This window comes from Castor canadensis, chromosome 14, assembly GCF_047511655.1.
Source record: "Castor canadensis chromosome 14, mCasCan1.hap1v2, whole genome shotgun sequence".
Classification (NCBI taxonomy): Eukaryota; Metazoa; Chordata; class Mammalia; order Rodentia; family Castoridae; genus Castor; species Castor canadensis.
The window spans coordinates 49,338,774-49,363,878 of record NC_133399.1 but is presented as its reverse complement, the minus strand read 5'-3'; the positions used below and the strand labels follow the sequence as shown (position 1 = coordinate 49,363,878).

At 55.6% G+C, this 25,105-nt stretch overlaps 1 protein-coding gene across 7 annotated transcripts in view; it reads right to left on the bottom strand.

The window, feature by feature from the left end:
* Positions 1–25,105, bottom strand: part of Arid3a (AT-rich interaction domain 3A) — a 37,729-nt gene that overhangs the window by 12,406 nt on the left and 218 nt on the right. The window contains exons 1-4 of one of the 7 annotated variants that reach the window (XM_020175106.2): positions 24,801–24,956; positions 21,476–21,539; positions 20,886–21,238; positions 19,710–20,031 (exon numbers count right to left, since the gene is read on the bottom strand). In XM_020175106.2, the coding sequence (XP_020030695.1) occupies positions 19,710–20,031; positions 20,886–21,115 (552 nt within the window). In that variant the 5' untranslated portion in view covers positions 21,116–21,238; positions 21,476–21,539; positions 24,801–24,956. The other 6 variants (XM_020175104.2, XM_074054488.1, XM_074054484.1 and 3 more) reach the window with 6 other exon arrangements.

Below are 25,105 nucleotides of genomic sequence, written 5' to 3'. Positions count from 1 at the left end.
GTACAGGTCACTGGGTGCCAGAGTGAGGATGGGGGTCATGTCCCCACTGCCTGGGGCAGAGCTAAGGGCCCCAGTTCTCCCTGAGCTCCAGCAGGATCTGAACATCTTGTGAGGCTCCTGGACAAACAGTGAAGCTAACCCCACAGTGTGAGTGTTTGTGGGGGCCCAACCCCACAAACTGGGAGTCTCAAAACAACAGAAGATTGATGTCCCTCCCCCGGCCCTAGAGGTCAGAGTCTGACACCCAGGTTCCAGGATCCCTCCCAGGCCCCAAGGAGGCCTCTGCCAGCATCACAGGGCTCTGGTGTCCGTAGGCTTCTGACCATCACCATAACCTCTGCCTCATGGCCACATCTCCGTGTCTCTGTCTTTCCTCCTCGAAGGACCACAGCCCACTGGGAGTGGGGTCTCCTCACCTTACCTCCACCCCTAACCAATTCCATCTGCAAAGACCCCATTCCCAAACGAAGTCCCTTCCCTGTGCTGAATCCTCAACACATCCTGGCGGGGAGTGGGGAAGAGGCCGCAAATTCATCCTACCACAGTGGCCTCACCAGGCTCACACAGAATGTACCAGGACCATCCAAGAATCACACACAGGGGCATTTGCTCTCAAAAGACAGACGAGGAAACTGAGGTATGGTGACAGGTGTTAAAGCCTGGGACAGTTGAGGACCCTTGTCTCCACGCTCAGTTTGTTGCACAGACAGCTGCCCGGCATCTGAGCCCCTGAGGTCTCATCCTTGGCTACAAAGTGAGCCAGCAACCTGTGTGTCAGGACTTTGGTCAAGAAAGAGATGACACAGGAGGGAAGAGGCCTGTCTGGACATGGGGGTGGGGTGCCATGGGCCTGGTCCCTCTGACCTCCAGTGCACAGGTTCCAGGGAGTGAGCAGGGGGAAGCGGGCAGAGATAATTACAAAGCAGAGCTCAGGCAGGGGCCAATTTGCCCGGGAGGTGCAGAACCAAATACCAGTTTTCAAGTTAAGCTCCCGGGAATGCAGCCTGTGGACTTGGGGGGGTGTGGGGGGGGTGGAGGGGGGGTTGTTGAAACCACCAATTAGGCCTCAGCTGGGAGTATCTGTCCTTAGGTCCCCAGGTCCTGGTCTTAGCTCAGTATGTGTTGCTGGGACACTCCCTGCCACTTTTCTCCTCTTTGGGCCTCACTTTCCCCCAAAGAGGACCTTCTGGAAAGGGTTGCCAGGGACCCAGGCCTCTGCCCTGGGTGGTCAAGGCGTGCAGAGGGCCAGCTGCTGGGCCTTTGTCTGTGCCCCACCCTGGCCAGCGCCAGACTGGCCGGCCTGCATTCCTGTGCTGATTTATGGTGGCCTGGGAGGCCCGTTTCCCCTTGAGCTGCCTGAGGGGTGCGGGGCTTGCAGGTAAACCCAGCTGGCCATGCTGGGCCCGTCTCTAGGGTGTGTGTGCTGGCCTGGGGGCTCTCCCACCCTCAGCCCATGGCTTCATGCCAGTGTCTAGAATTATCTACTGCCCCCCACATCTAGCATTGGGCCAGGCATGGAGCAACTGCTTAATAAATGCTCTTCAAATGGACCCCTGAGTTTCTCAGCTGCCATATGGGCTCGGCAGGGCAAAGGGATGTGACATTGGACAGAGCTGTGGGTAGAATGACCTGATAAGGCAGTAGGTAGCAGAGTTCCCCACAAAGTCACATCTCCCTGGAACCTCAAAAGAGGATTGTATTGTAAAAAAAGGGGCTTTATCATTAGGTAAAATGAAGTCACACTGGAGTGAGTGGGGTGGACCATAATTCAGGGACAGGGGACACAGAGACAGACAGAGAGACATCTGTGTGGCGATGGGTGCAAAGACTGGGGTGATGAGGCCACAAGGCCACGATGCTGGTGGAGGCAGGAAGGACCACCCTGGGGCCTGCACAGGCCCAACTTCCAGTCCCAGGGACCAAGGCCTGGAACCCCCAGGTCCTTCCTGGACAAGGGAGACAATTCCTCAAGGCTCTGACATAGGTGGGGTCCACCCTGCCTGAAGCCCTTCTTGGGCCAAGCTCCCCACAAGAGACCTATTGGTCCCTCTTTCCTCCCCATCTTTCATGAAAAGTGTGCAGTAAAATCCAAATGGTGGGCATGGCTCAAATGGTAGAGTGCCTGTCTAGAAAGTGAGGCCCTGGATTCAAACCCCTGCACTGCAAAATAAATAAATAAATAGATAGATAGATAAATAAATCCTAATGGCTTTAACCCGAGTTAAACCATCATGGCCTGGTATCCCAGGTACGGAAACTGAGGCTCAGGGTAGAGAACAGCTGCATTACATTGTCCAGTCGAAGTGGGAAGGGGCCATTAAGCCGCAGGCCAAATGGTGGACTAGGGCTTGCTGGCAGGGCATGGTTGGACCCCTATGGAGTTGGACCATTTATTTGAGGCCATAAATGGGGTCCCATGGGGCCCCTCAGCTGCGGGTAGAAGAGGCAGCTTTCTTGTGGGCAGCTGACAACAAAGACAGGCAGTAAAGGCTGCCCCAGCTTTATGGGGCTCTGGCCCCTAGTTCCGCTCCCCTGTAGGGTATGTCTCGCCCTGGACAGCTGGCCAGAGCCCCACAGAACAGTGTCCAAGCCCCCCTCCCTTGGGGACCTGTGGGCTCAGCAGCCTGTCCTGAGAAGGCTGAGGCCATATTGCCAAGCCACAAAATGTCCCATTCTAAATGCAAGCCTCAGCCCACCCTGGCTCTCCTTCTCAAAGGTGAGAAGTTGGTGACCACATACCCCAGATCCTCAACCCTGGAAGGGGACCCAGCAAAAGTCAGGAGACCCCTCTGTGGGGCTGGGGGCTGGCAGTTGAGACACAGCCCTAACTCCTCCTCAGCCTGATTTCCTGGGGCACATGGCTGCCCGTACTTTGTCACAAGGCTGTTACTGACGATCTCTGGTTTGCTGGCTGCCCCTCTTCCTCCTGGCCCTTCACCTTGCATTATGTGCGTTCACATGGGTCTGGGTTCTGGTCCTTCAGCCCTAAATGCGAGGGATTTTTGTCTATTTCCCCCCCCGCCCCCCCCACCTAGAATTGAGTTTTGCACACACCAGTTGTTTAATAAATACTCGTTGAATGAGCTTCATTTCTCAACACAATGACCTTTTCTAAACCTGCTGTGGCCTGGGGCAGGTAGTCCCATCCAGGCTCAATTTGTCAATCTACAAAATGAGTACAAAGCCTGGGTGGGGAAGAACGCAGGAGTGGAAAGCAGGCACTTGCTAAGTGCACACTGTCCTTCTTCATTTCCACCTGCGAAGTGGAGGTGTTTAAACCCCTCCCCGGCTCCCCACTGGGTAGGGTTATGGGAGGCACGCATGGCTTAGGTCACTTAGTCCCCTCAGATCTCTCTTAGCCAAGGGAGGGCTCTTATTCCCCATCCATGATGAAGAGTGTCAATCAATGTTCACCAAGTTTGCGCTGCCTCCCTAGAACCACCCATTTCATAGATAGGGAAACCGAGGTACAGATAAAATGAGGCCTAGCACCCTCTGCCTCCCCTCCTGCCAGGCCCTTCTCCACTCTGTTACCAGAGGAGCTGTTCTCAGCAGTCAAGCATGGCTCTCTCACCCTCTGCTTTAGCCATGTGGAGTCTTTCCGCTGCTTTTTGAGCAAAACACACACCCCAGGGCCTTTGCACTGGCTGTGACCTCTGTCCTAGATACAGTTCCCAGGTCTTCTTCCTACCTTTCTCCCTCTGCTCCTTTAGTTCCCTTCCCAGCAGATGAACCAGGAGACACTGCACAAATGCTCCTTATGTGGATGAATGAAAGAGCTGTCTGGTTCCATACTTACCACGCTCCCCCTCACTCTGGGAGCCTGGAGAGAATGGAAGAGCATGGGGTGTAAGGGTCTGGGGTGGACACTACGAAGAGCAGGGCTCAAGTGTGGCCCTGGTAGGGAAGGAGGAAAGGTGAGCCAACCCCCAGCTCTGAGCAGCAAGCTCAAAGTTCCTATCGTTTTAGGGGATTGATTACATTGTTGACCAGGCTGAGGTAGCCCCAGGCCACCCAGGAGTGGGCACAAGACCCTTGCAAACTGGGGTGCTCAGCCCGGACCCCTCCTTATCCCACCTCTGGCTAGGAAAAGACCTACAGCTCACAGAAAGCCCACAAAGTGACCCAGGCCACCATGGGGACAGATCTGCCCGGAGAGGAGGGGCAGCTCCTTCCCAGGCCAGGCAGGCCCCAGGGCCAGCTGCCCACGGTCACGTGTCCACCTGCAGTTTCTGTTTGGTCCCCAGCTGGGCCCCACCTGGGTAGTCAGGCTGATCCCAGCCACCCAGGGGCCCAGGCTATAAAGAAACGGCTGCCTGCAGGGCCCCCAGGAGGACCTTTGCCCCCCAGGCGGGGTCTGCCCAGGCCCCCTGCCATCTCTCTGTGGTTCCAAAGTCCACTGGGCCCCACCTGGGGACGAGGCACAGGGTGGGGTGGACCCCAGGAACCAGGACGCTCAGGCGATACCCAGCCCCAGCCAGTCTGAAGGAAGTCAGGAAAACCCCACAAACAACCCGAATGTCTGGGGTAAGGAGTCCTGAGCCACAGAGAACAGGACCGCACATGCGCTGGAAGGACACTGGGGAAGATGGGATTTGCTTGATTTTTGAGACAGGGTCTAGCAGTGTTTCTGTTTTTATTTTTTGGCGGTACTGGAGTCTGAACTCAGCAAGCATGCTTGCTAGGCAGGTGCTCTACCACTTGAGCCACTCTGCCAGCCCCAGGTCTGTCTGTGTGTGTTCAATGCCCAGACTGGCCTCGAACTCGCCATTCTCCCCCTCTGCCTCGCAAGGGCTGGGCTCACAAGTGGAACGCAGTGGGGAAATTGTTTTCAAAGGCACATTTTCCCCCTGGCTTACACTGTTTACAGGAAATCAAAGTGTGTTTTCCTCTAATGTCAAAGACGGGTTTGTGAATGCTCAGAAAACCTAGAAGAAGTTGGATTTGACTGGCCCTCCCACTCTGGGCAGAGGCCTGTGCTTTCAGGGAAACCATTCAGGCCAACTGTGGACCACACGGACCAAGGGAGAACCTCACCCAGCTCCAGGGCAATGAATGAAATGAATGAGGCAGAGAATCTTCAGAGTGAGCAGAGACTCCTAGTTACACTCAGGTCTGGGGCAGTCCCAGACTTAGTCCTTTAAAAGAACAGGCCAACAAACAGGTATTGCCATGAAATTCAGATCACAAAAACCTAAACCACTGAAGGCGGGCAATTCAGTGGCTTTTACACATTGACTGTTGTGAAATCACCCTATCAAGTTCTAGAACGTTCCAACACCTAAAATGAAGTCTGTCCCCATTTGCAGTGACCCCATCCCCTCCCCAGCCCCTGGCACCCATGGGTCCACTTCCTGTCCTGGACGTTTCTTACAGTGGAGTAACATGCTGGGGGCCTCGTGTGTCTTCTCCTCTCACTGAGCACTGTGTCGTCAAGTGTGTCACAGCCTCGTCCTGTTCCTGGCTGAGTGATGCTCCAGAGTGTGGATGACCACACTGTTTTTCCATCTGTCAGCCTGTGGACACTGAACTGTTTGGGCCCCGGGCTGTTGTGAGTCGTGCTGCTGTGAGCGTTCTCCTACAATCTCACCTATTTTTATATCCCTTGCCTTTTGGATAAGACATGACTCACTGCAACTTCTACAATCAAGGTTAAATGGCAGTGGCTGGTTTTTGTCTACTGACCTCCCTTCCCCTCCATAAGCCCCTTGAAGCAACCAGGTCGGTACATCAGATGACACCTCCGAGTTTCTTAGAGACAGAGGGTCCTCTGGACTTTGAAATCTTAACATCAACATCAGGCTACAATTTTGCCCTGCTCTGCGACCCACCATGGCTCCCTACTGCTCTCAGGAGAAAGCCCAACTCCAGCTTGCCTGTCAACCCCAAGCCTGCTGGTCCCCTCTTCTGTCTCCAACTTCTTTTCCCTTTGTTGACTGTGCTCTGGCCACATGACCTTCTGGCTATTTGTGCTCCACACCAGTCCTGCCCCAGTGCCTTTGCACTCTGTGACCCTCCACCTGGAGTTCCTTTTCCAGCCTCGTCCTAATTCCTGCAGCTTGCAGACAGCCTGCTCCTACCTGAGCTGGGCAGCACCTCCACACCAGCCTGGCCAATATCTGTCATGGGTCCTGCGAGGACATAACACATTTATTTGGGAATTTTTTTTTCTTTTCCATCTGCCTGCCCACTCTGATGAAAGGCAGAATGGGGTCAATAGCAGGCACCCACTAAGTAATGGAAGAGAAACCAAGCTTTCCTCCTGAATGCCCATCATTCCTCTCCTTCACATTGGCTCGCCCTCCAGGCAGGTCCATGGTCCCCTTGTCTCCCACCCCCTCCACAGGCCTGTCAAACTGTTATCGACTCTATGAGGCCCCAGGGTGGCTAAAGATGACTCAGCACCTGAAGCCGTTGAGGCCCGGATGGGCAGGGTCCCTGGGGGCCTCAGGGCAGCCTCCACTTCACAGAAACACCTACACTGCTCAGGAAGGGTGGGTGGGACTTGCATGGTCTCCCCCACACCCTTTGTGTCCACTCTGCTTTTGGGGAAACTAAGGCAGGAAGTGGCCCATGCATGCCTGGTGACCAGAGTCCATGTACAACCTGTGAGCACTTGGCTGGCCTTTCCCACATTCCCCACAAGGTGAGGAAAGACTGTTCCTTACTGGCCACTGAGCCACGGAGACCAGAGATAGAATGAAGTAGGGGCTGTGGGAAGGAGGCTAGTGATCAGGTGGAAGGAATCAGAGCCCCTCCCTGCCTGCTGGCCTCTTGAAGCCTCAATTTACCCATTGTGGGACAGATGGACATGACCCAGAGGTGGAGGCCAGTGCCCAGCTCTATGGAGCAACCCTTGAGAAGGCCTGGCCAGGGGATTTCAAGTTTGAGTGTTTTGGTTTTTTTCTTCCCATTTTGGAAACTCCCAGGAGGGAGAGGTGGGGACCCAGGAACCAGCAAGAGCCACATAGCTTAAGGGCTGATAGCCTCCAGAGCACTTAACAGGACATTGTACTTGTAGCCATTATTGAGTGCTTCTTGTATGCCAGACCTGTGCTAGACACTGGAGACCTTGTGTCTAAGACAGACCTGGACTCCCCCCTGCTCAGGGAGTCCCAGGTCAGTGACAGAACTCAAATCAGGGCACTAGAATGTGTGGAATGGGGCTGGGATGTACAGCTGGGCACTGCAGGGTCCAGAAGAGCAGGGCTCCAAGAACTCTACGAACAACAAGGGCTTCATCAATGTCCGCTGTGCAACCTCAGGACCTTCCCAGCCTTCTCTGGGCTCTGCCTGGCGATGCATCAGCCTCCAGGTGCACCTGACTGGCCAGGGGCTTCCCCGCCAGGCTGGGGCCACTCGGCCCTTTCGTTTCCCGTCAGCTCTGCAGGCGGTGGGGCCTCCTTGGGCTCACAGGAAATTGGGGAAGTGATTCTGGGCAGGGCAGAAACATCTGTCCGCCCGGCCACCCCCAGCCCCGCAGATCCTGCATCCCCTCCTAACACACACAGCACCCCACCCACAAGACAGATATTAATAGAGCTCTTGAAATGACCATGCAGAGTGACACACAGAATCAAGGCTTCCAGCTCCTTTTTGGATTTCCGGGTCACGAGATTTCGGGGGTGTTTGATGACCCCAAACCCTCCTCTTTCTCTCCTGCTTGGCTTTCATGTCTGTCATCAGGGGCCACTTTGGAACCTTATTCTTCATCTATGAGGTGGGTGGGGGATACACCCGGGTATCCAGGTCGGGGAGAAGGGACGTAGCAGAGAGCTGAATGTTCAGGAAGGAGAGCGTAGTTCAAAGAAGATGGCTAGCCAGGGACAAGGCTGCTTGGCTAATGGCTCCCTTCACAGTTAGGGAAAGCAAGGTCCAGCTTCTGGACACTTCTAGGAAGTGGAAGGAAGAGGGAGGTGGATGTCCCCAAGGCGGTATGAAATGACACGCAAGGCCAGAACCTGCAGCAGTCCACCTGGAAGGCCCCTGCCCAGGCGTGGCCTGAGCAGTTGCTGCCAGAAACCTGTTTTACAGAGGCAGAAAGAGGCGCCTTGAGAACCAAAGACAGGACCCCTTAGCTTCTCTGGGTGGGCCACAGGGCTCTGGGAGCACAGCAGGACTGGGCTCAGGAAGGGACATCTTCAAAGTGCCTGGCACTCAGAGGCACCAGACAGGCCAGGCCCTTCAACTGATCAGGAAGCAAAAACCCAAATCCACGCTGTCCCTTCCCCCAAACCTGCACACTGTACTGCATGTTCCCACCTGGCTGCTGGGAACATGCTCCCCAACCTGTTTCCCAACTGAGAAACGAGCTCTGAATTCTGCAAGGTCAAGCACCTTGCCCAGGGCCTGGCAGCTGGCTAGCAATTAGAGAACCCATGGGAGCGGGGTGCAGCACAGTGTTGAGTGGTACTTAGCATGCATGAGACCCTGGGCTCTATCCTCAGCACTAAAGGGAAAAAAAATCTGCTTCCCTGCACATGGGACCTGGACAGCCCCAAAAAGCATGAAAAGGGACTTCCCTATTGGTTGGAGCCAATCCAAAATGTCTACCAGAGGTCTCCATGACTCCTAGCCTACTGCACAGAAATGCAACAAGAAGCAGAAGCGGCAAGTGAGCAGGCCAAGGAGCCAGTGCTCCTGTCCCAAGACAGTGACAGAAGGAAGTGACCACCTCCTGCCCTGCAGTCCCACAGGCCCCATCTGCAAGAGCCACCCAGATTCCAGGCAGAAGGCAGGGTGGAGCTGACCACAGCAGGGGCCAGAAGCCCAGGGGATTTGTAACACCCACCTCCTGCCCCAGGGGTGCCCATCAACCAACCTCACAGGGAAACACAGAGCAGAGAAGCGGGACACAAACTGGAGCCACTCTGAGCATACAGCTGACACCGCTCCATGCCCTGTCCCTTCACTACAGAAGTGGGAGTTAAAAGCAGATAAACAGTCATTAATAAGGATGATCAAAGTAAAGACAGCAGCCCCAACAAGCCTTCCCTGTTTTAAAGGGAAACTGAGGCCCAGGGGGGAAGAAGTGGCAGTAGTTGTCCTAGACTGAGATAGAGCTGTGACATGCGCCCTGGCTTGGCTGGGTTCCACCAAACAGACCATTGTCGTAGACATCAAAGAAACAAATATTCCCCACAGTGACCTTGGGCTCAGCCTCCTTTCCAAGAACTGAGGACCTGAAGGAGGAAAGGGGAGAGACAGACCTAGTGGCTGGGCAGGGCGCCAGGTGGAGCAAGGGCTGCCGGCAGGGCGGGGAGAGACTGCCATGCCCACATGCCAGGGCAGTCGGCCACCTGGTCAGATGCCAGTGAAGGAGGAATTATGGGTGTAATGTTGGGGGTAAACTTGGGGGTGGTGGCGAGACAGAAAGGGGATGAAGAAGAGGAGGAGAAGATGGGGCCCAGGCCAAGTCCTGGTTCCCCCAGCAGAAACCTGGGTGACCCTGAGCAAGTAGTGTAGTCCCTATTACAGCCTGACCCCTGGTTTACTGCCCCCACTGCTGGTCCCCTGGCATTCTGCCACCCCCCAGGTGCCCACTGTCTCCTGTTCCCTCTGGTCTCTTGTCCTAGCTGTCCTCTGTCCCCTGGCCTCCCAACCACCATCAGGTGACCCTAGGCATGGCCTGCAGCTCTAGGAAGAATTTATGGGGCTGGTTGTAGGGAGTGGTAGCCTGAGGCACTGCCAAGCAGAGGGATGGCACACTAGCCCCAGCTGGCCCACAGTGGGGCCCTTGGGGTCAGGGCTGAGGTCCAGGGTAGGGGTGCTCACAACCTGGAAGATTCATGTCTACAGAGTCAGACACTCGGGGGTGTCCCCAGCACCCCAGCATAGGCCAGCACACAGCAAGTGTTCCATAAGTGCTTGTAGAAGGACCAGGCTCAGACACACGTGGACACAGGGATGTGGTACCTAGTTGCTCTGCTCTAACCACCTATGGCCACCATGGAGGGTGGTCAGGTCTCTAGATCCTGTGCCGCAAGGGGTGCAAATCCTGTCCTTGACCACCAGAAGTGGCTCCCTGAGACTCTGCTGGGCTCCTCACTGGTCTTTAAGGTTTTCTATGAACATAAACCAGGGGCTCAAAGCCATAGAAATTTTTTCTCCTAGTCTTGGAAGCCAGAGGCTATGAACCAGGTCACAGGTCCATGCTCTCTTCTAGATTCCAGGGAGGTCTTTCCTGTCTCTGCCAACAACAGGGCCCTGGGATTGTGGCCAGGTTATCCATCTCTGTCTCCATCCTCACATGCCACCTCCCTGTGTATCTTGTGTCCGTATGACCCTCTTTTCATACAAGGACCCAGAAACTCCATCAGGACCCTTCCTACATCAACCTAACCCATCTCACCTGCACAGACCATTTTCAAGTAGTACCCCAGCCTAAGGATCAGGGTAGATTTGAGTTTTGGAGGACACCATTTGTACCATAATACGCTACCTCCTGGAATATGGTTGGGTTTTTGTTTCTTCTTCTTCTTTTTTTTTTTTTTTTTTGAGACAGGGTCTTGCTAGGCAGCTCAGGTAGCTTAGATCTCACGATCTTCCTTTCTCCACCTCCCAAGTCTGGAATGGGGACATCCAGCCACTGGAATGTAGTTTTTCACGTGTCCCTGGCCCTGTATGTGTGAGTCCTGGGTGGTAGGTGTGTATCCACCAAGGCTTGGCACCGGGCCTGGTCTCAAATGTATTCACTCCAAGTTTATGGGCAAAAACAAGGGACTGTGGGGGTGGTCTCAGCACTGAACCCACTCGCTTGCCACTTGCTGCTCTCCACAGATCCGGAGCCCAGCCCTGACCATGGGGCAATGCCTTGTCCTAGCGCAGAGGCCTTCAATGGCCAGATTAGTTACCGTTTAACCCTGTGACCCCCAATTGTCCTCGACCATGTGCAGCCAGGCAAGCGGAGGCAGGTCACTGCCTCCCATGTGTGCCACCCGCCAGGCCACACCCCAGTTGCTCCCGGCCCTGCAGGGGTGAATGGGGGTCTGAGGACACATAGCATCTGTAATGGGGTCACAGGGCAGCTGTACAGGGGTGGGGATGACCCTCAGAGTTGAGCATCTGCTGTGATGTGGCTGCCAGGGCTGGTGGCCCCAGAATCAACATGTAGGGGATGTCAAGCAGGGACACCAAGGCTGCAGTGGGTAGAGCCCAGGCCTAGCCTGTCTGGAGCAAAGATACAACCACAGCCACCCCATCCACGCCTTAGTGGTCACCGGGCTATGTCAGCACCTCTGCTCCGGACCCATGTGGGTGGTGGCAGGCTGCTGACCTGTGCCCAGGGGCTGACCAGACCCAGTGACTGACATGCTGAGACCCTAACAACAGGCACAAAGCTAATGGTTAAAGAACCTTGTGCTTTCCTGTTCCACGGCCAGAGCTCACAGCACAGCACTTGTATGTGTACACATGGACTAGCACACAGCTGCCCATGGCACATGCACACAGCCACATCCAATAAAACAGCCCATGGGATCTCCACCCTGCCATATCCACAGACAGGCAGGATGCCGATGACAAGAGGCATGCTGGGACACATGGGACATGCCCACCAATAGGTCCACACAAAAGTCACCGGGAGTTGACCATGCATGAAGGCACACGCAACAAACCACACAAACACAGATGGTGGCCGGAGACAATCAGCAGAGATGTGAGGCAAAAGATACAGATGCAACCACAGGAGTCTCTGGGACCCTGGCACACACAAGCCACACACAGTCACATTCATGAGACCCACAGACATAGCACACTCAGATCACTGAGGTGCACAAAGGGCCAGAAGCCCCAGGCTGGGGAACACAGATCCAACACATGCCACCTGCCACGTCCCCATGCCATGCCCACAGTGGCTCACTCTGCCTACCACACCAGGCCCAGCATGGAGACACTGGTTGCCACCAGGCACCACTCCCTCAGCTGCCGCGTGTGTTATTAGAAAGCGTGGGGCGGAGACGGTGCTTGGCAGTGGCCAGGGTGGGGAGCTCGGCCATGGCAGCGGTGGTGACCCGGTGGCCGGGTGGTGGCGCAGGGGCCAGATAAGGTCCTTCCGGCTGACTCAGCGCAGTTCCCAGGGCTGGCACGGGCTGGGGCACTGTGCCAGGACTGGTGGGCAGGCACCCTCCCTGGCATGCCACAGCCTGATGGCCCTGTGCCAGCAGCCACAGTGGCTTTGATGAGGCTGGCACCGCCTACTGAGGGGCTTCCCACACCTCCCCTCCCCAGCTCACCGGCAGCCCAGATTCTGACTTCGGAGCCCCAGGAAGACTCCGCCCAGGGCTGGCTGTCACGGTTGGCTCTTAGCCCACGGGATACACATGCTCTGTCTCATATATGCCAGACAACCCTCAGAGACCCAAACCTGACCTTCAGGCCTTTGCCCAGGGAGCACCCTATGCCCAGCACACCCTCCCCACTGGAAACCCTCCCCCCATGAGCACCCAGCCACAGCACTGACCTCTTCCACAGTCACCTGCACGACAACTCTCTCTTACTCCTTTCCCTGCTCCAGCCCTGCCAACTCTGGTTTTCCCAATTGTTCTGCTCCAGCCACATTATAGTCCCTGCAAAGCCTCAGCTCCAACACCCCTTCCTCTCAATCTTTCTCTAGCCCAGCCCTGATCCCTGAAAGCTGTGTCCAGCTCTGGATCCAACCAGCATGGTGGTCCCATGGGCAGGATGAGGAAACCTGTCACCCACCTCCTCCCCCACACCGCCCAAAGCAACTGTCATGAGCCCAGAGATGTTCACTGTATTGTTTACAACAGGGAGACACGGGACAGGCTGATGTGTTGGTGTCCAGCCCGCAGCAGCTGAAAAGAATCAGCAGCTTACTCAGAACACCCTGAGACAGGCAGACAGACACAGAGGTGATAACAATGTGAAGAAAGCCAAGAAAAACAGCATATCCAAACTGGCAGCCCCACCAAGGGCCACGCCTTAGACACCTCAAAGGTTCATTTCTGGGTGTCAATAGGGAGGGGAGAGCAGGAGGTCAAGGCAAGTGGCCCGCAGGCCTCCATCTTCCTTTGAAATATTCCATTTTTCCTCCCTACAAGAATGCTGTCAGGTGTCCTTTCTGAGGTCAAAAGTGACTTTAAAAATGTGTCACTGAAGGGATCACTGGTTTCCGGGTCCCCCTGCATTCCCCAATATGCAATCTTTCTTTTCTCTTTTTCTCCAACTAAATTCTCTACAAATAAAATCTTTCAGTCCTCTGCAAAAAAAAAAAAAAAAAGTGTCACTGAGAGCTGAGCATGATGCACACCTGTGATTCTAGCACTCAGGAGGCTAAGGCCAGAGCTCCTGAGAGTCTGTGAGTTCCAGGACAGCCTAAATTACATAGTGAGACCCTGTCTCGAAAAACCAAATAAACAAATAAAGCTTTTTAAAAAAATGTGTCAATGTGCATTTTCTACCACTTATAAATCTTTAAATCAGAGAAAAAAAAAAAAAAAAGAACACCAGGCAGAGAGAATGGACGGGCCACAGGAGGGCCAGGTGGGGAGGTCACAGCCAGGATCCAGTGGGAACCAGGCCCACCTAATGTTTCCAGCCCCCAGTTCAAGAGCATGCAGGTCCCAAGGCTTGGACATAAAGGGGCACTAACCTGCATGTCAGCGGAGGGGAATCAACATTTGGTGAGGCTGTGGCCTTCCCTTCCTTGCCCATCTGCCTCTCCAACCCCATGAGCCCTCTGATGGGCAGGCGTTGGCGCAGTGCATCCTGCATCCTACTCAGGACTGCAGGCAAGGGACTTAATTTCCCTGGGCCTCAATTTCCCTGGCTCTTTCCCCATGGGATGGGGTGAACATACAGTTGGCTGCCACCTGCGTGTGGCTAAGCAGCAAATTCTGGCCAGGGCACTCATTTCTGCCTTTTTTTTTTTTTTTGGTGGTACTGGGATTTGAACTCAGGGCTTCACACTTGCTAGGCAGATGTTGTTACTGCCATTCCACCAGCCATTTTTTGTATTGTGTATTTTCAAGATAGGGTCTCTCAAACTATTTGCCAGAGCTGGCTTCAAACGGCAATCCTGATCTCTGCCTCCTGAGTAGCTAGGATTACAGGAGTGAGCCACTGGTGCCCAGGTTTTTTTAGACAGGGTCTCCATATGCAGCCCAAGCTGGTTCAGGATCCTTCTGCTTCAGCCTCCCTCAGGCTAGGATGACACACCCAGCTTCATGTCTGCATGTCTGACCTTAGCCACCCATTACATGGTAAGCAGCTTTCACCTTGGGAAAGAGGGAAAATCCTGACATTTAATGCAAATCAGGACCATAGCAAGGAACCACCCCTGACAGCTGAGGTCAACCGTGAGGAGTGCTGGTGAGGACATGGGGCAATGGGGACCAAAGCATGGAAACTATGAACAGAGAGCAGCACGGCAGAAAGCCGACTCAGATCCCCTAATAGGTAAATCCCGAACTATTACCTTACCCAGTAATTCCTCCCCAGCCCACGTCACACAGAAATAAGCATGTGCCCAACAAAAACTCCTACAGTACTACACAGGAAAGAGGTGGGAACAGCCGGCATTCACGGATGGCAAATGAACACACAGTAAAGTCACCCACACACTGAAGCACTCAAGTCATAAACCAGCAATTCCATTCCGAGGGACCACTCGAGAATGGAACACACATGTTCACACAAAATCTTGGACGTTCATGTCCACAGGATGCGGCTCACGGCCACCAAAAGGTGGGGCAGCCCAAGCATCCCATGGATGGATTCATGGAAATGCACAGCATGGTCCATCCGACACCAAAGCATCACTCAGCCAGGAGCAGAAGGGAGGTTCTGATACATTCCACAATGTGGAGGGACCCTGAGGACACCAAGCCCAGTGAGAGAAGCAAACACACAAGACCACATAATGTGTGACTCCACTGATAGGAAACGTCCAGAACAGGCAAATCGAGAGACGGAAAGGGGACTTGTAGATACCCCATGCCAGGCAGGAGACAGGGTGACTGCTCATGGGGACGAGGCTGCCCTTGGGGTGATGGAATGTACTGAAATTTAAAAAGTGACAAAAAAATCTTGATTGCACATACCTGTGAATATATGAAAAACAACTGAATTGACGTCGTGGTGGCCACCCCTATGATTCCAGCACTAGAGAGGTAGAGGCAAGTCCCAGGCCAGCGTGGACTACGTTAGTGAGACCTTGCCTCAAAGAACAAAAGAAAAAAGAGAAGACCCCACTGAATTGTACATGTGTTCTATCTGTGCATGGGAATTACATCTTACCAAATCTGCTTTAAGTCTTTTTCTTTATTTGCAATTATTCCAACTTTGTTTGAGTTATTGAGACTCAAAGCTCAAGCCCTGAAGCAGATGACAGTCCAGGATCAAGAGTCTGCTGGTTTAAGATCACAGGGTGGCCACTCTGAGCTGGGTGTGGCCATGTGGGTGACAGGAAGCCGCCAGGATGTGCGTCCGATGCCAAGACACTGAGATTGTAATCATGGCCCGTGACGCACCCCATCCCCGCCTGCAGCTCAGCTCTCTGAGCCAGCTCCCTCAGGGCACCTTGCAGCCCCACAGTAGCCAGCTTCTCAGGGGCTCCCCAGCCTGGCTGTCCCCCAGACCCTCAGTCCAGGGTGGGATGTCCCAGCTGTTGAGGATGCTCAGGCGGAACTCAGCCCCAGCCCTGCTGAGACTGGGGAGGAAGACGCAGAGATGGTGCCAAGCAGCGGCCAGCCGACCAGGACTGCCACGTGCCAGGAAGGGAGTGGGGCAGGAGCCAGAGTAAACATAGCACTGGCCAGGGCCACACATCTGCCGGGCTGGCTGAGCCACCAAGCTACTGTTGACACGGGCTGCACAGTGCCTGGTCAGCTGGGTACGGGAAGGTGCCAATGGATTGATTCTCCATGGTGAGTGGAAAATGAAGTCCCAGCGCTTCAGGGCTGATCCCTCATCTGCCCACAGCATCCCAAAATCCAATCATTATTCAATTCTATCACCACAGTATCTGTGTGTAGACAGTCCTACCTCAGGGCCTTTGCACAGGCTACTTCCTTTGCCAGGTACATTTTCCCAAATACCTGGTTCCGAATAAGGCGCAATCCAAGTGTCCCCTCCGGGAGCCTCCCTACTCCCTCGCTAATGTGGCCAGATGCAATCCTATTCCCCACCACTTGCCATTGACCGGTGAGCACCAGAAGACTTGGAATGCTCCATTAAAAGTGGGAGACCAACTAAGACAATGAGGTTCCTTGCCTGAGCTGGCCTCAGTTTATCCTTTTCAGCTACCTGCTGCAAAGAAACCCCCAGATGGCCCCTGCCTCTGGGGCACCTTTGATTTCAACATGAGTGTGTCCCAAACAAGTCAGACAACAACTCCTGTGACCAGCCTTTATTTTCAACACACTGCGGGTTTTAGGATCAGGTTACCCGACCCTTATCCCACTGCCCTATCTCTGTCTGGACCACCCAAACCTGCCAGGCCAGCATGGAGTCTGAGGTCAGAACACCTGGGCCGAACACACAAGGTCTCCCTCAGACCTCTGACCCCAGAAGGCTTGAATGGGTCTTGTTCCTCCCTCTGAACCAGCAGCGACCCTATGTGTGAAGGTGTCTGTCTGGCTCAGGCCCCTAGCCTGGGGCTCCCCAAGTGCTTGCAGGGAAGACAGCAAATGTCAGGAAAATTAATAAATATAATTTGCTCTCAATATGCTCATTTGTGTCATTTTAAACTCAGAAAACATCAAGAATTTGGCACCATAGGCTGGAGGCATGACTCGAGTAAGAGAGCGCCTGCCTAGCAAGCATGACATTCTGAGTTCAAACCCCAGTGCTGAAAAAAAAAAAAAAGATTTGGCAGCTGGAGAACACTCTACTGTGAAATGGCAACCATAGTGCCCCTGCCCCGCGTGGGAGAAACTGAGGCACATATGGGGCCACGTGGGCCCAAGGGGTGCCCACAGACTATGTTCGAGCACAGGCTCAGGGTGGCATCCATATGAAGGACACAGTATGTCTAGCCAGAACCCCATATTAAGGCTGGGCCTGAGCCAGCAGCCACCCTCAGGCATAGGGTGTGACCCCGTCACACCCAGGAATGGTGACAACTGCTGGCAGGTCAGCTGGCACTCTGCCCAAACAGCCAGAACTGAAAGCGAGGCCACTCCGCCCAGCCCAGGTGAGGCCTCAGGAATATCCGGGGAGCCCAGCGCAAACCCGCCCGCCAGTTCTTCCAAACTTGCCTTCTAGGTCGAGGCAACCTTTCAACATCTAGGTTGAGGGCCCAAGATATGTCCAACACCGTGACCTCAACCAGCCTTCCCTGACCTTAAACCTAACCATAACACTACATAAAACCTCATCTGAACCCTAATCCTAACCAGCCCTACACATAAAATAACCCTACCCTAACCCAAACCCTAAACCCAACGCTAACTCTAACCTCAGTCTTTGTCTTCCAAGTTGAGGGCCCAAAATCATGAGCACTATAAGCCCTATACAAAACCTAACCCTAAGCCTAACCCTAACCCTGAGGAACACCTGACAGCTGTCTGCAAAACCAACCCAAAGACGAACAGTAACCCTAAACAGCCATACACATAACCTAACTCTAACCTATTCCTAGCCATAAACCCAGCCGTGACCCCTAATCCTAGCCCTAACCCAAAATGACTTCTAACCCAACACTAACGCTAAACCCTAACACAGAACTAACAGTATGTATGCACATACGAATAAATGAATAAAGAAAAAAAAGAAACACTAACTCTAACACAAGCCCTAAAAACCAACCATAACCCTAACCATACCTATAACCCTAACACTGAACCCTAACGCAGAAATAACACTAACCCTATCCCAAACCCTAAACATAACCCTAACCTAAGCCTTAACTAGACCATAAATCTAACCCTAATACTAACTCTAAACTCTCTAACACAAAACACTAACCCTAACCCAGTCCTAAACCCAATCATAACTTTAATTCTAACCTAAACCTAACCCAACTGCAGAACTAACACTAACAGAAGTCCTAAACCCAACCCAAAATCTAATCCTAACTCGAACCCTAAATCAGAATGAACACTAAACCTAACATAATCATGATCAAAACCACAGCACTACTCCTAATCCTAACCCAGAATGACCTCTAACCGAAAACTAACCCTAAATCCTAATTCAGAACTAACATAAATTCTAAACCAAACCCTAAACCAACCCTAACCAGAAACATAACCATAACCCTAGCCCTAATCCCAACCATGACACCTAACCTTAACCCTATACCTAAACCCTAACCCACAACTAACCCTAACCTTAGCAGCAGCCACAGCCCTAACCCTAACACTAAACCTGATGTTATCTCTAGCCCAAACCCTAACACTAAGCAAACCCTAACACTATCCAAACCCTAACCTCTAATGTTAACCCCAAAACTAACCCCAGCCTTAACCTCACACCTGATCGATTACCATAACCAATCCTTATCAATCACCAATCCTAACTACTAACCCTAGCTCTGATCCTAACCTTAACCCTGAAGTCTAATCCTCACCTTTCTCTAACCCTAGCCCTCACCCCAACCCACCACATCCCACTATCGGCTCTTCCCTCTTCCCCCTTTTGAGTTTTTGTGCCCTCATGCAGAAGTCCTGAGGCCATGGGCACAGGTACTCTTTTCTACCAAGTGCTGGGAGGTTCACATTGGGGCACCCAGCCTGCTCCCCACCGGTGGCTGGGCTCGTGATGCTCATGAGGCATTTTGGCCAAGTCTGGCAGCCTGGTCTCCGAAGGTGGCCCAAACTCAGAGTCCTTGGCCTGCACCTCCAGAGGCCACCCTGCCCAGAGCCCACCCAAGTCTCAATCCCAGCCAGCAGGAGGCGGTTCCCCCAGAGGCCGTGCCCAGAGGTGGTTGGGGCAGGGCCCAGCTGGCCATGACTGGAATGCAGGCCAGGCCGGCCAGCCGACCGCCATCTGGTTTCCATCTGCCTGGCCAGTGCGGCCCAACTTCAAAGGCTCCCCGCCGGCCACTTCCTTTGGCCCGGCCTCCTGCAGGGAAGGGCCAGCGCGGCCCCTGCTTCCTCTGCATCCAGGCTCTCCTGGGCCCAGGAAGCGGTCAGAAGTTCCTAAGACCACCCTACCAGTGGGCCCCAGCGGGAACCGCTCACTCTGAGCTTGTAAGCCTGGCTCCTCCATTTCCTCAAAAGTCACAGCCACCAAGTGCTGCTCAGCTATCACCCGCAGCCAACACCACCAGGCAGCCCAGGGAGCTGCTAAACTACTACTCTCCACGTGGTCATGCCCTGTGCACCCCCAGGGCTCTCCACAGGCTATCTACACGTCAAACAGGGCTCCATCCCCATGTCACCAAGCCACCTCTCCACCCATCACCCACCCGCTGGGCTCCACAGACAAGTTTCACAAGCTTGGTCCAGCAGCCTGGCCACTCCTCCTCAGACCTGCCTATCCCTCGTCACCTCTGCCTATTCTGGGGTGGACACAGGGGAGCCCTCCAAGTAATCCCTTCTACCTGGTGTCCCCCATGTGTCCCACTTCAGCCTTCACTCAAGGGTCCACCGCAGGTACATGGAGGCTCTTAGCTATGGCTGCCACAGGAATCCACAGGGCATCAATCGTACTGACCCATGGTATTGGGGACCAATCTAAGATCCCTTGGTACCAGAGATGCCTCTGCCGTGGCCACCCAGTGACCAGCACTGCATGCTACCCACCTGCTTGAACTGCTCTTCGTACGTCCAGTCTCCATGGTCCGGTGGCTGCAGCTGGGCTGTCACATGGGCAGCCCCTCCAGGGTGGGCTGGTATGGGTCCAGGCCGCTCCAGGCCACCCAGTACCCGTGGAACACCGTCTCCACGGAAGGCCTGGGCTGGCTGGGCCTTGCGAGGGAACAGGCCTGCAGAGCCCAGGCCAGCAGGGCCCGGGGGGCCCAGCCCTTCCTCGTCCTCATCCTCCTCGTCCTCATAGTCATCCTCATCCTCATCCTCGTCCCCCAGGTCTTCCTCGAGCTCTTCTTCCTCCTCCCACTTTGGCTTCCTGGGATGGACACAGAGGACCCGCCATCAGGGAAGATACAGGCTTGTCCCAGGCCTACAACAAGGTCCACCCTTGCCCCAGTCTTGGTTTTCTCCTCTGAAAATGGAGAGAGCTGACCTCCACCTACTCAGGCTGCAGGGTTTTTGAGCACAAACCACTTGAGCCATCAGGGGATGTTCACTTTATCCCTAATAGCCAAGAACTGTCCCTATGGCATACATTTCAGCCCCTGCCCACCTCCACTTCTACACTTGCATAGGCTCCTAGCTGGGCCCCAAATCATCCTATCAAGCTGTTTTGCCCCAGGCCATTGCACACCTGCTCCCTCCACCAGCCTGGCTATACTGGTTCCTCCCTTTCCCTTTCTGGGGAACTTCAATCCTCTCCATCTAAAGGTGACCCAGCCACCCTGTAGCACTTGGCTTGACATTTTTGGGAGCCCTTTGTACTACCTCCTCTAGTTGTGAAAGGCCTCCCCATGAGAACTTGAGGTCTCTGAATCCCTCATAGCAAGGAGCCCTCCAAGGAGCCTGCAGAGCCCGCACTCCCTCCATCTGGATTGCCTGCAGCTGAATTGTTGTAGCATCACTGGCTAGGCCAATGTTAAAATCAGATAAAATGAAATAAAGGCAATGAGTCAGGGCTCTCCATTGTTCTCTGGAAGGTTCTACTACCCAGTACTGCTCTCCACAGTCAGTCCTCAGAGGGCACGGCTGGCTGTCCCTAGTTCTTTCCCCAGCACACAGTAGGTGCTCAGTGAGCACTCGCCCATCAGGTGGAGTCCCTAACGATGACTCTCTTGCTGATTCCCCTTTTACAGGCTCTGAGATGATAGCCCCCAGGTCCCAACTCACAGGTCATCATCCGAGCCCACATCCTCAAAGTGACCATCTCCTTCTGTGTGTCCCGGTCCCTCTCTGCCTCGGCCAGGCATGGTAGGGGAATCTGGTGGCCCCTCTGGAGCTTTGTCCTCATCCTCTGAGCCTGGGGGCCCATCCTCAGAGCAGTCAGGGCTGGGTGGATGTCCCAGTCCTGCGGCAGCGGCCCGCATAGCAGCCAGTGCGGCCATCTGTGTCCGCTGCATTCGGGCATTCTCAGGCTCTCTGTCCTCATCTGGAGTGGCCCGGGCCCGGGCCACGGGTCCAGCAGGGGGCTCAGCTGGCAGTGGCTGCCGGGCCTCCAGCTCCTGGCGGGCTCGTTGCTGCCTCTGCAAGAGTGTCTCCATCACGGCCTGCAGCTTCATGGCCCTGCGGGCCGGGCCACCGCCACCCCGGGCACCAGGGGCGGGTGGCGGGGGCGGCCCCTGTGGGGAGGGGGCCCGGCCACACTGCAGCGTGGGGGCCTCGGGGGAGCCGGGGCAGTGCAGGGTGGCGGGGAGGGCGGGGGCGGGGGCCGCCGGGCTCAGGCTGAAGGCTGGCGGGGCATGCCAGTGGCAGGCAGGCACCTTCTCACACTGGGCACCCAGGGGCAGCGTCTGGTGTCTGGCTCATTCACGTGCTTGCAGAAACCTGGGGGCCAGCAAAAGAGGACGTCAGAGCATGCCTGAGACCATCCTTCTCAAGAAATCAGGCCACAGAGGCCTCTGGAAGAATTATTCACACTTGACCATTCTGATCAGGGTGCAAGCCTGGCAGTCCTCCAGAAGCAAAGTGGCACGCCCAGCACATTCACCTGTCTCTCTACCCTCCTGTGGGTCTGCAGACCGTGGTCACCCACACTGGACTCCCAGGGGTTTCAAGATCCCCTCCCAACTAGGCCATAGGGAAGCATGCTGTCACCAACTGTGCCCGCTCAGGACACCTTGGATTATTGCTTCATAAGCAGAGATGGAGGGGACACTATGTTCCTGGCCTTTGACTGGCTACAGTCAGCCCTGGACCCCAGAGTCCAGGTGGGTTCTGAGTTCTAGGTGCTGCCCATGCCCATGTTGGAACAGCTTGGCCCTCAGAGGTCCCAAGCACCTCCTTTCTCAGGCTAAGAGACAATGGCTGGCCACACTGCACACCTGCTCCGCAAGCGTGGGCAAACCATCCCCACTCATGTTCTTACCACGTCCCCACAGCAATGCCTAAGCCCCAGTTTTCCTCTGGGTGTTTCTCCCATTCATCACACAGCACCCACTTCATCACATCCACATGGGGATGAAGTGAGCTCATGGCTGGTGCTACCCAGCATCTAGGAAGAGACAACAGGAGGGTCCCCATTCTACGTTATGAGGGAAACTGAGGTTCAGCAAACCCTAGATGAAGGACACCCAGGGCTGGGTAACATCCGAGCTACCCACAGTGTTCTAGACTGCGGGGGACAAAGGTCTGGTGTTCCCAGTTCTTGGGACGCCAAGTGGGTGAATGTCACAGAATGCAACATGGTCTGCACCGCATGGGGTCTGTCAGCCCACCATCAATGCTGACAGGGCTCCAGGAGGGATGTCTCAGGATTCAGGTCCTCCCCAGGCCAGGCCACACCCCTACCAGCCCAGGCCACCAATAAAACAGCTGGGCAGAACCCAACAAGCCCCAGTGTCACCTCAAGGGACAGTGGGGGAGGGAGCAAAGCTCCACGCTTCTCTAAGACAAGAGGGTCTAGGACACCATCCCTAACCCTACCTGGCAAATGAACCCCAGGGTTTATACACAGCTTCTGGAACTGAGAGCCTAAAAGAAGGCAGAAGGAGGTTTGCTCCCATTGTTTTAGACCCCTGATGACCTGCCCCCCACCAATGGGCTCTTGCAGTGTAGATCCCTCCAGCCTTGGAAGGAGCTCTGCCAAACCCACAGAGTGTCCATGGCCCCCTCCCCCAGACATCCTACTCCCAGACCTGAGGCTTCCAGCAGAGGAATAAAGGCCAGTGTTGAGGGCAGGTGGGTGGTCCCCTGGGAAAGGGAGGCACAACCCCAAACAGGGCTTGGGCGGTGTCATCTCAGGGAGAGTAGGAGTTCCAGGGACCAGGGCATGGACAGTCACCAACAGAGCCTTGTCCTCCAGAGGCAGCAAGAGCAGAACCCAGCCCCCGCCCCCTGGGGCTGCTGGCCACCCCCCCACACACACGACTGACCCAAGAATTGCTGAGGGGACATTTCTGGCTGTGTCTGGTCTGGTCCGTCACCCCTCCCCCACCTTTGACAACTTCAAGATGACCCCCCCCACGGAAACGCTCGGGGCGACGCCCCGTCTTTGGGGGGGCACAGAAGGAAGAGGCCAGAGGAAGCTGCTGCTCCCCTTCGGCGCCCCCCCCCCCGCAGGCCTGCTGGGCTTACTGACCCTTCCGGGTCACTGAGTGGGGGAGGGAAACAGGGCAGGCCTCCTAGTTAGGGCTGGTGGAGGGGGCAGGTGGGAACCCCTGAGCCTCCTGGGCCCGGCCTGTGCCCCCCCAACCCCCGCCACCGGCCACATTAACCCCAAGCTGACAACGCCCACCCCTGCAGACCCCTCCTCCAAGGAGCCCTTTGTCCTCTGCCCCCACCCCCCACTTTATGACAGCCCCACAGAGAGGCATTCCTAGGCGGGAACAGGGTGCAGGGTGGTCGCGGGAACCTGGCTGGGAAGAACTCAGGGCCACACCCTCCCCCCCCATTGCCTCGGGAGAGAGAGAGGTCACCCGATCGGCTGGGCCTTGCAAAACACGGTTATTTAAAGAGTTGTGCAAGGCTGGAGCCGCGGTGGCGAAAGGGGCCCTTCACTCCACAGAGGAAAGAGGAGGGGGAGGGGGAAAAAGCTGAGGAGGGGGGCTGAGAAGGTGGGGAGGGGACCCCAGAGGAAGTGAGAAAAGCAAATCCGAAGAAGCAGCAAGACGACAAAAAAACCCCAGTCCGGATTTCAAAGGCTTCTTGGAAAGCGGTAGATTTGCATTGGGGAGTGTGGGGGGGGAACCGTGCAGCCCGAACGGCCAAAAACGGAAGATATTTGACAAACCCGCGCCGTAGCCTGCGCGAACGTTGGAGTTAACACACGCGCGCTTCCTGCGCCCCGGCTTTTGTGTCTGGGGGCGTTGGGACCGGAGAGAAGACTTCTCTGGGACCCCCCGCGGGGTAGCAGCGCCGTGCGCACAGCCAGGCGCGGGACCCCGTATGCGCCAGAGCCGACACTCTATACGTAAACGCACCAGGTTGGGGAGGGTCTCTAGGAACTGCCCACCCCTATGGGCTCGCGAATACACACCAGGTTTCGGCGAGAAAAAGAAATGAAATAAAATCCAGAGCGCAGCCCCCTGCGCGCGCACACACAGCCCATTTCCTTCCGCCTAATCCGGGGGCACGCGCACTTGCGACCCCCAATCGCCCCGCGCGCTCCTGTGCACTTCGGTACCAGGTGAAGTCTCCAGGGTCAAGCACAGAGACACCCACCCAAATCCTGACCGCCTAGTGTCGCCAGCCCAGTTCTAGACCCCCATCCGCGTCTCTGCCTAACTTTGGGGACGCCTTTCTCGGCTTCCAGCGCGCAGCGAGCGCATCCAGGGCCGGAACCCGAGCCCAAAAGGCCTTACCGCGCGGGGCGGCTCGGGGGGCGCATGCCCGCGGCCCGGCCTCGCCTGGCCTCCCCTGGCCTCCCCGGCGCTGGTGCGCCTTGCAGGCTCACGGCCGCCAGCTGGGCTTGTACGGCGCGCCGACTCACCGAGTCGCCAGCCGCGTCCGCGTCTACACCCCCATCCGCCCGGATTGGTACGAGGCTCCCCGCGCGCTGCCGGTCCCCCGCCCCGCCCCTCCCCCACCCGGCGCTCACCGCCCCGCAGACAAATCACCGGGTGACAAATCGCTCTCAGATGCAAATACCTCTCCGGTGATTCAGTGCCGCGGCCCGGGACGCAGCAGGGTCTCGCGAGGCCCCCTCCACCTTCCTCGGACGCCCCCGGGTCCCCAGCGCTCGGTCCGTCGGCGCACAAGTAGCCAACGGGGGCTGGGGAGGGGTACCGAGTGGACGGAAATTTTCAGGTCGCGGCCCCTTTAAATGATAATAAATAATAAAAGGAAGGGGAACAGCGCCGCGGGACGCCCCGCCCCCTGCCTAGGGACGGTGGTCAAAGTGCGCTCCGCGGCCTGGGGCGCAGCGGGCGGGTGGTGGAGGGGGGAGCTATGAG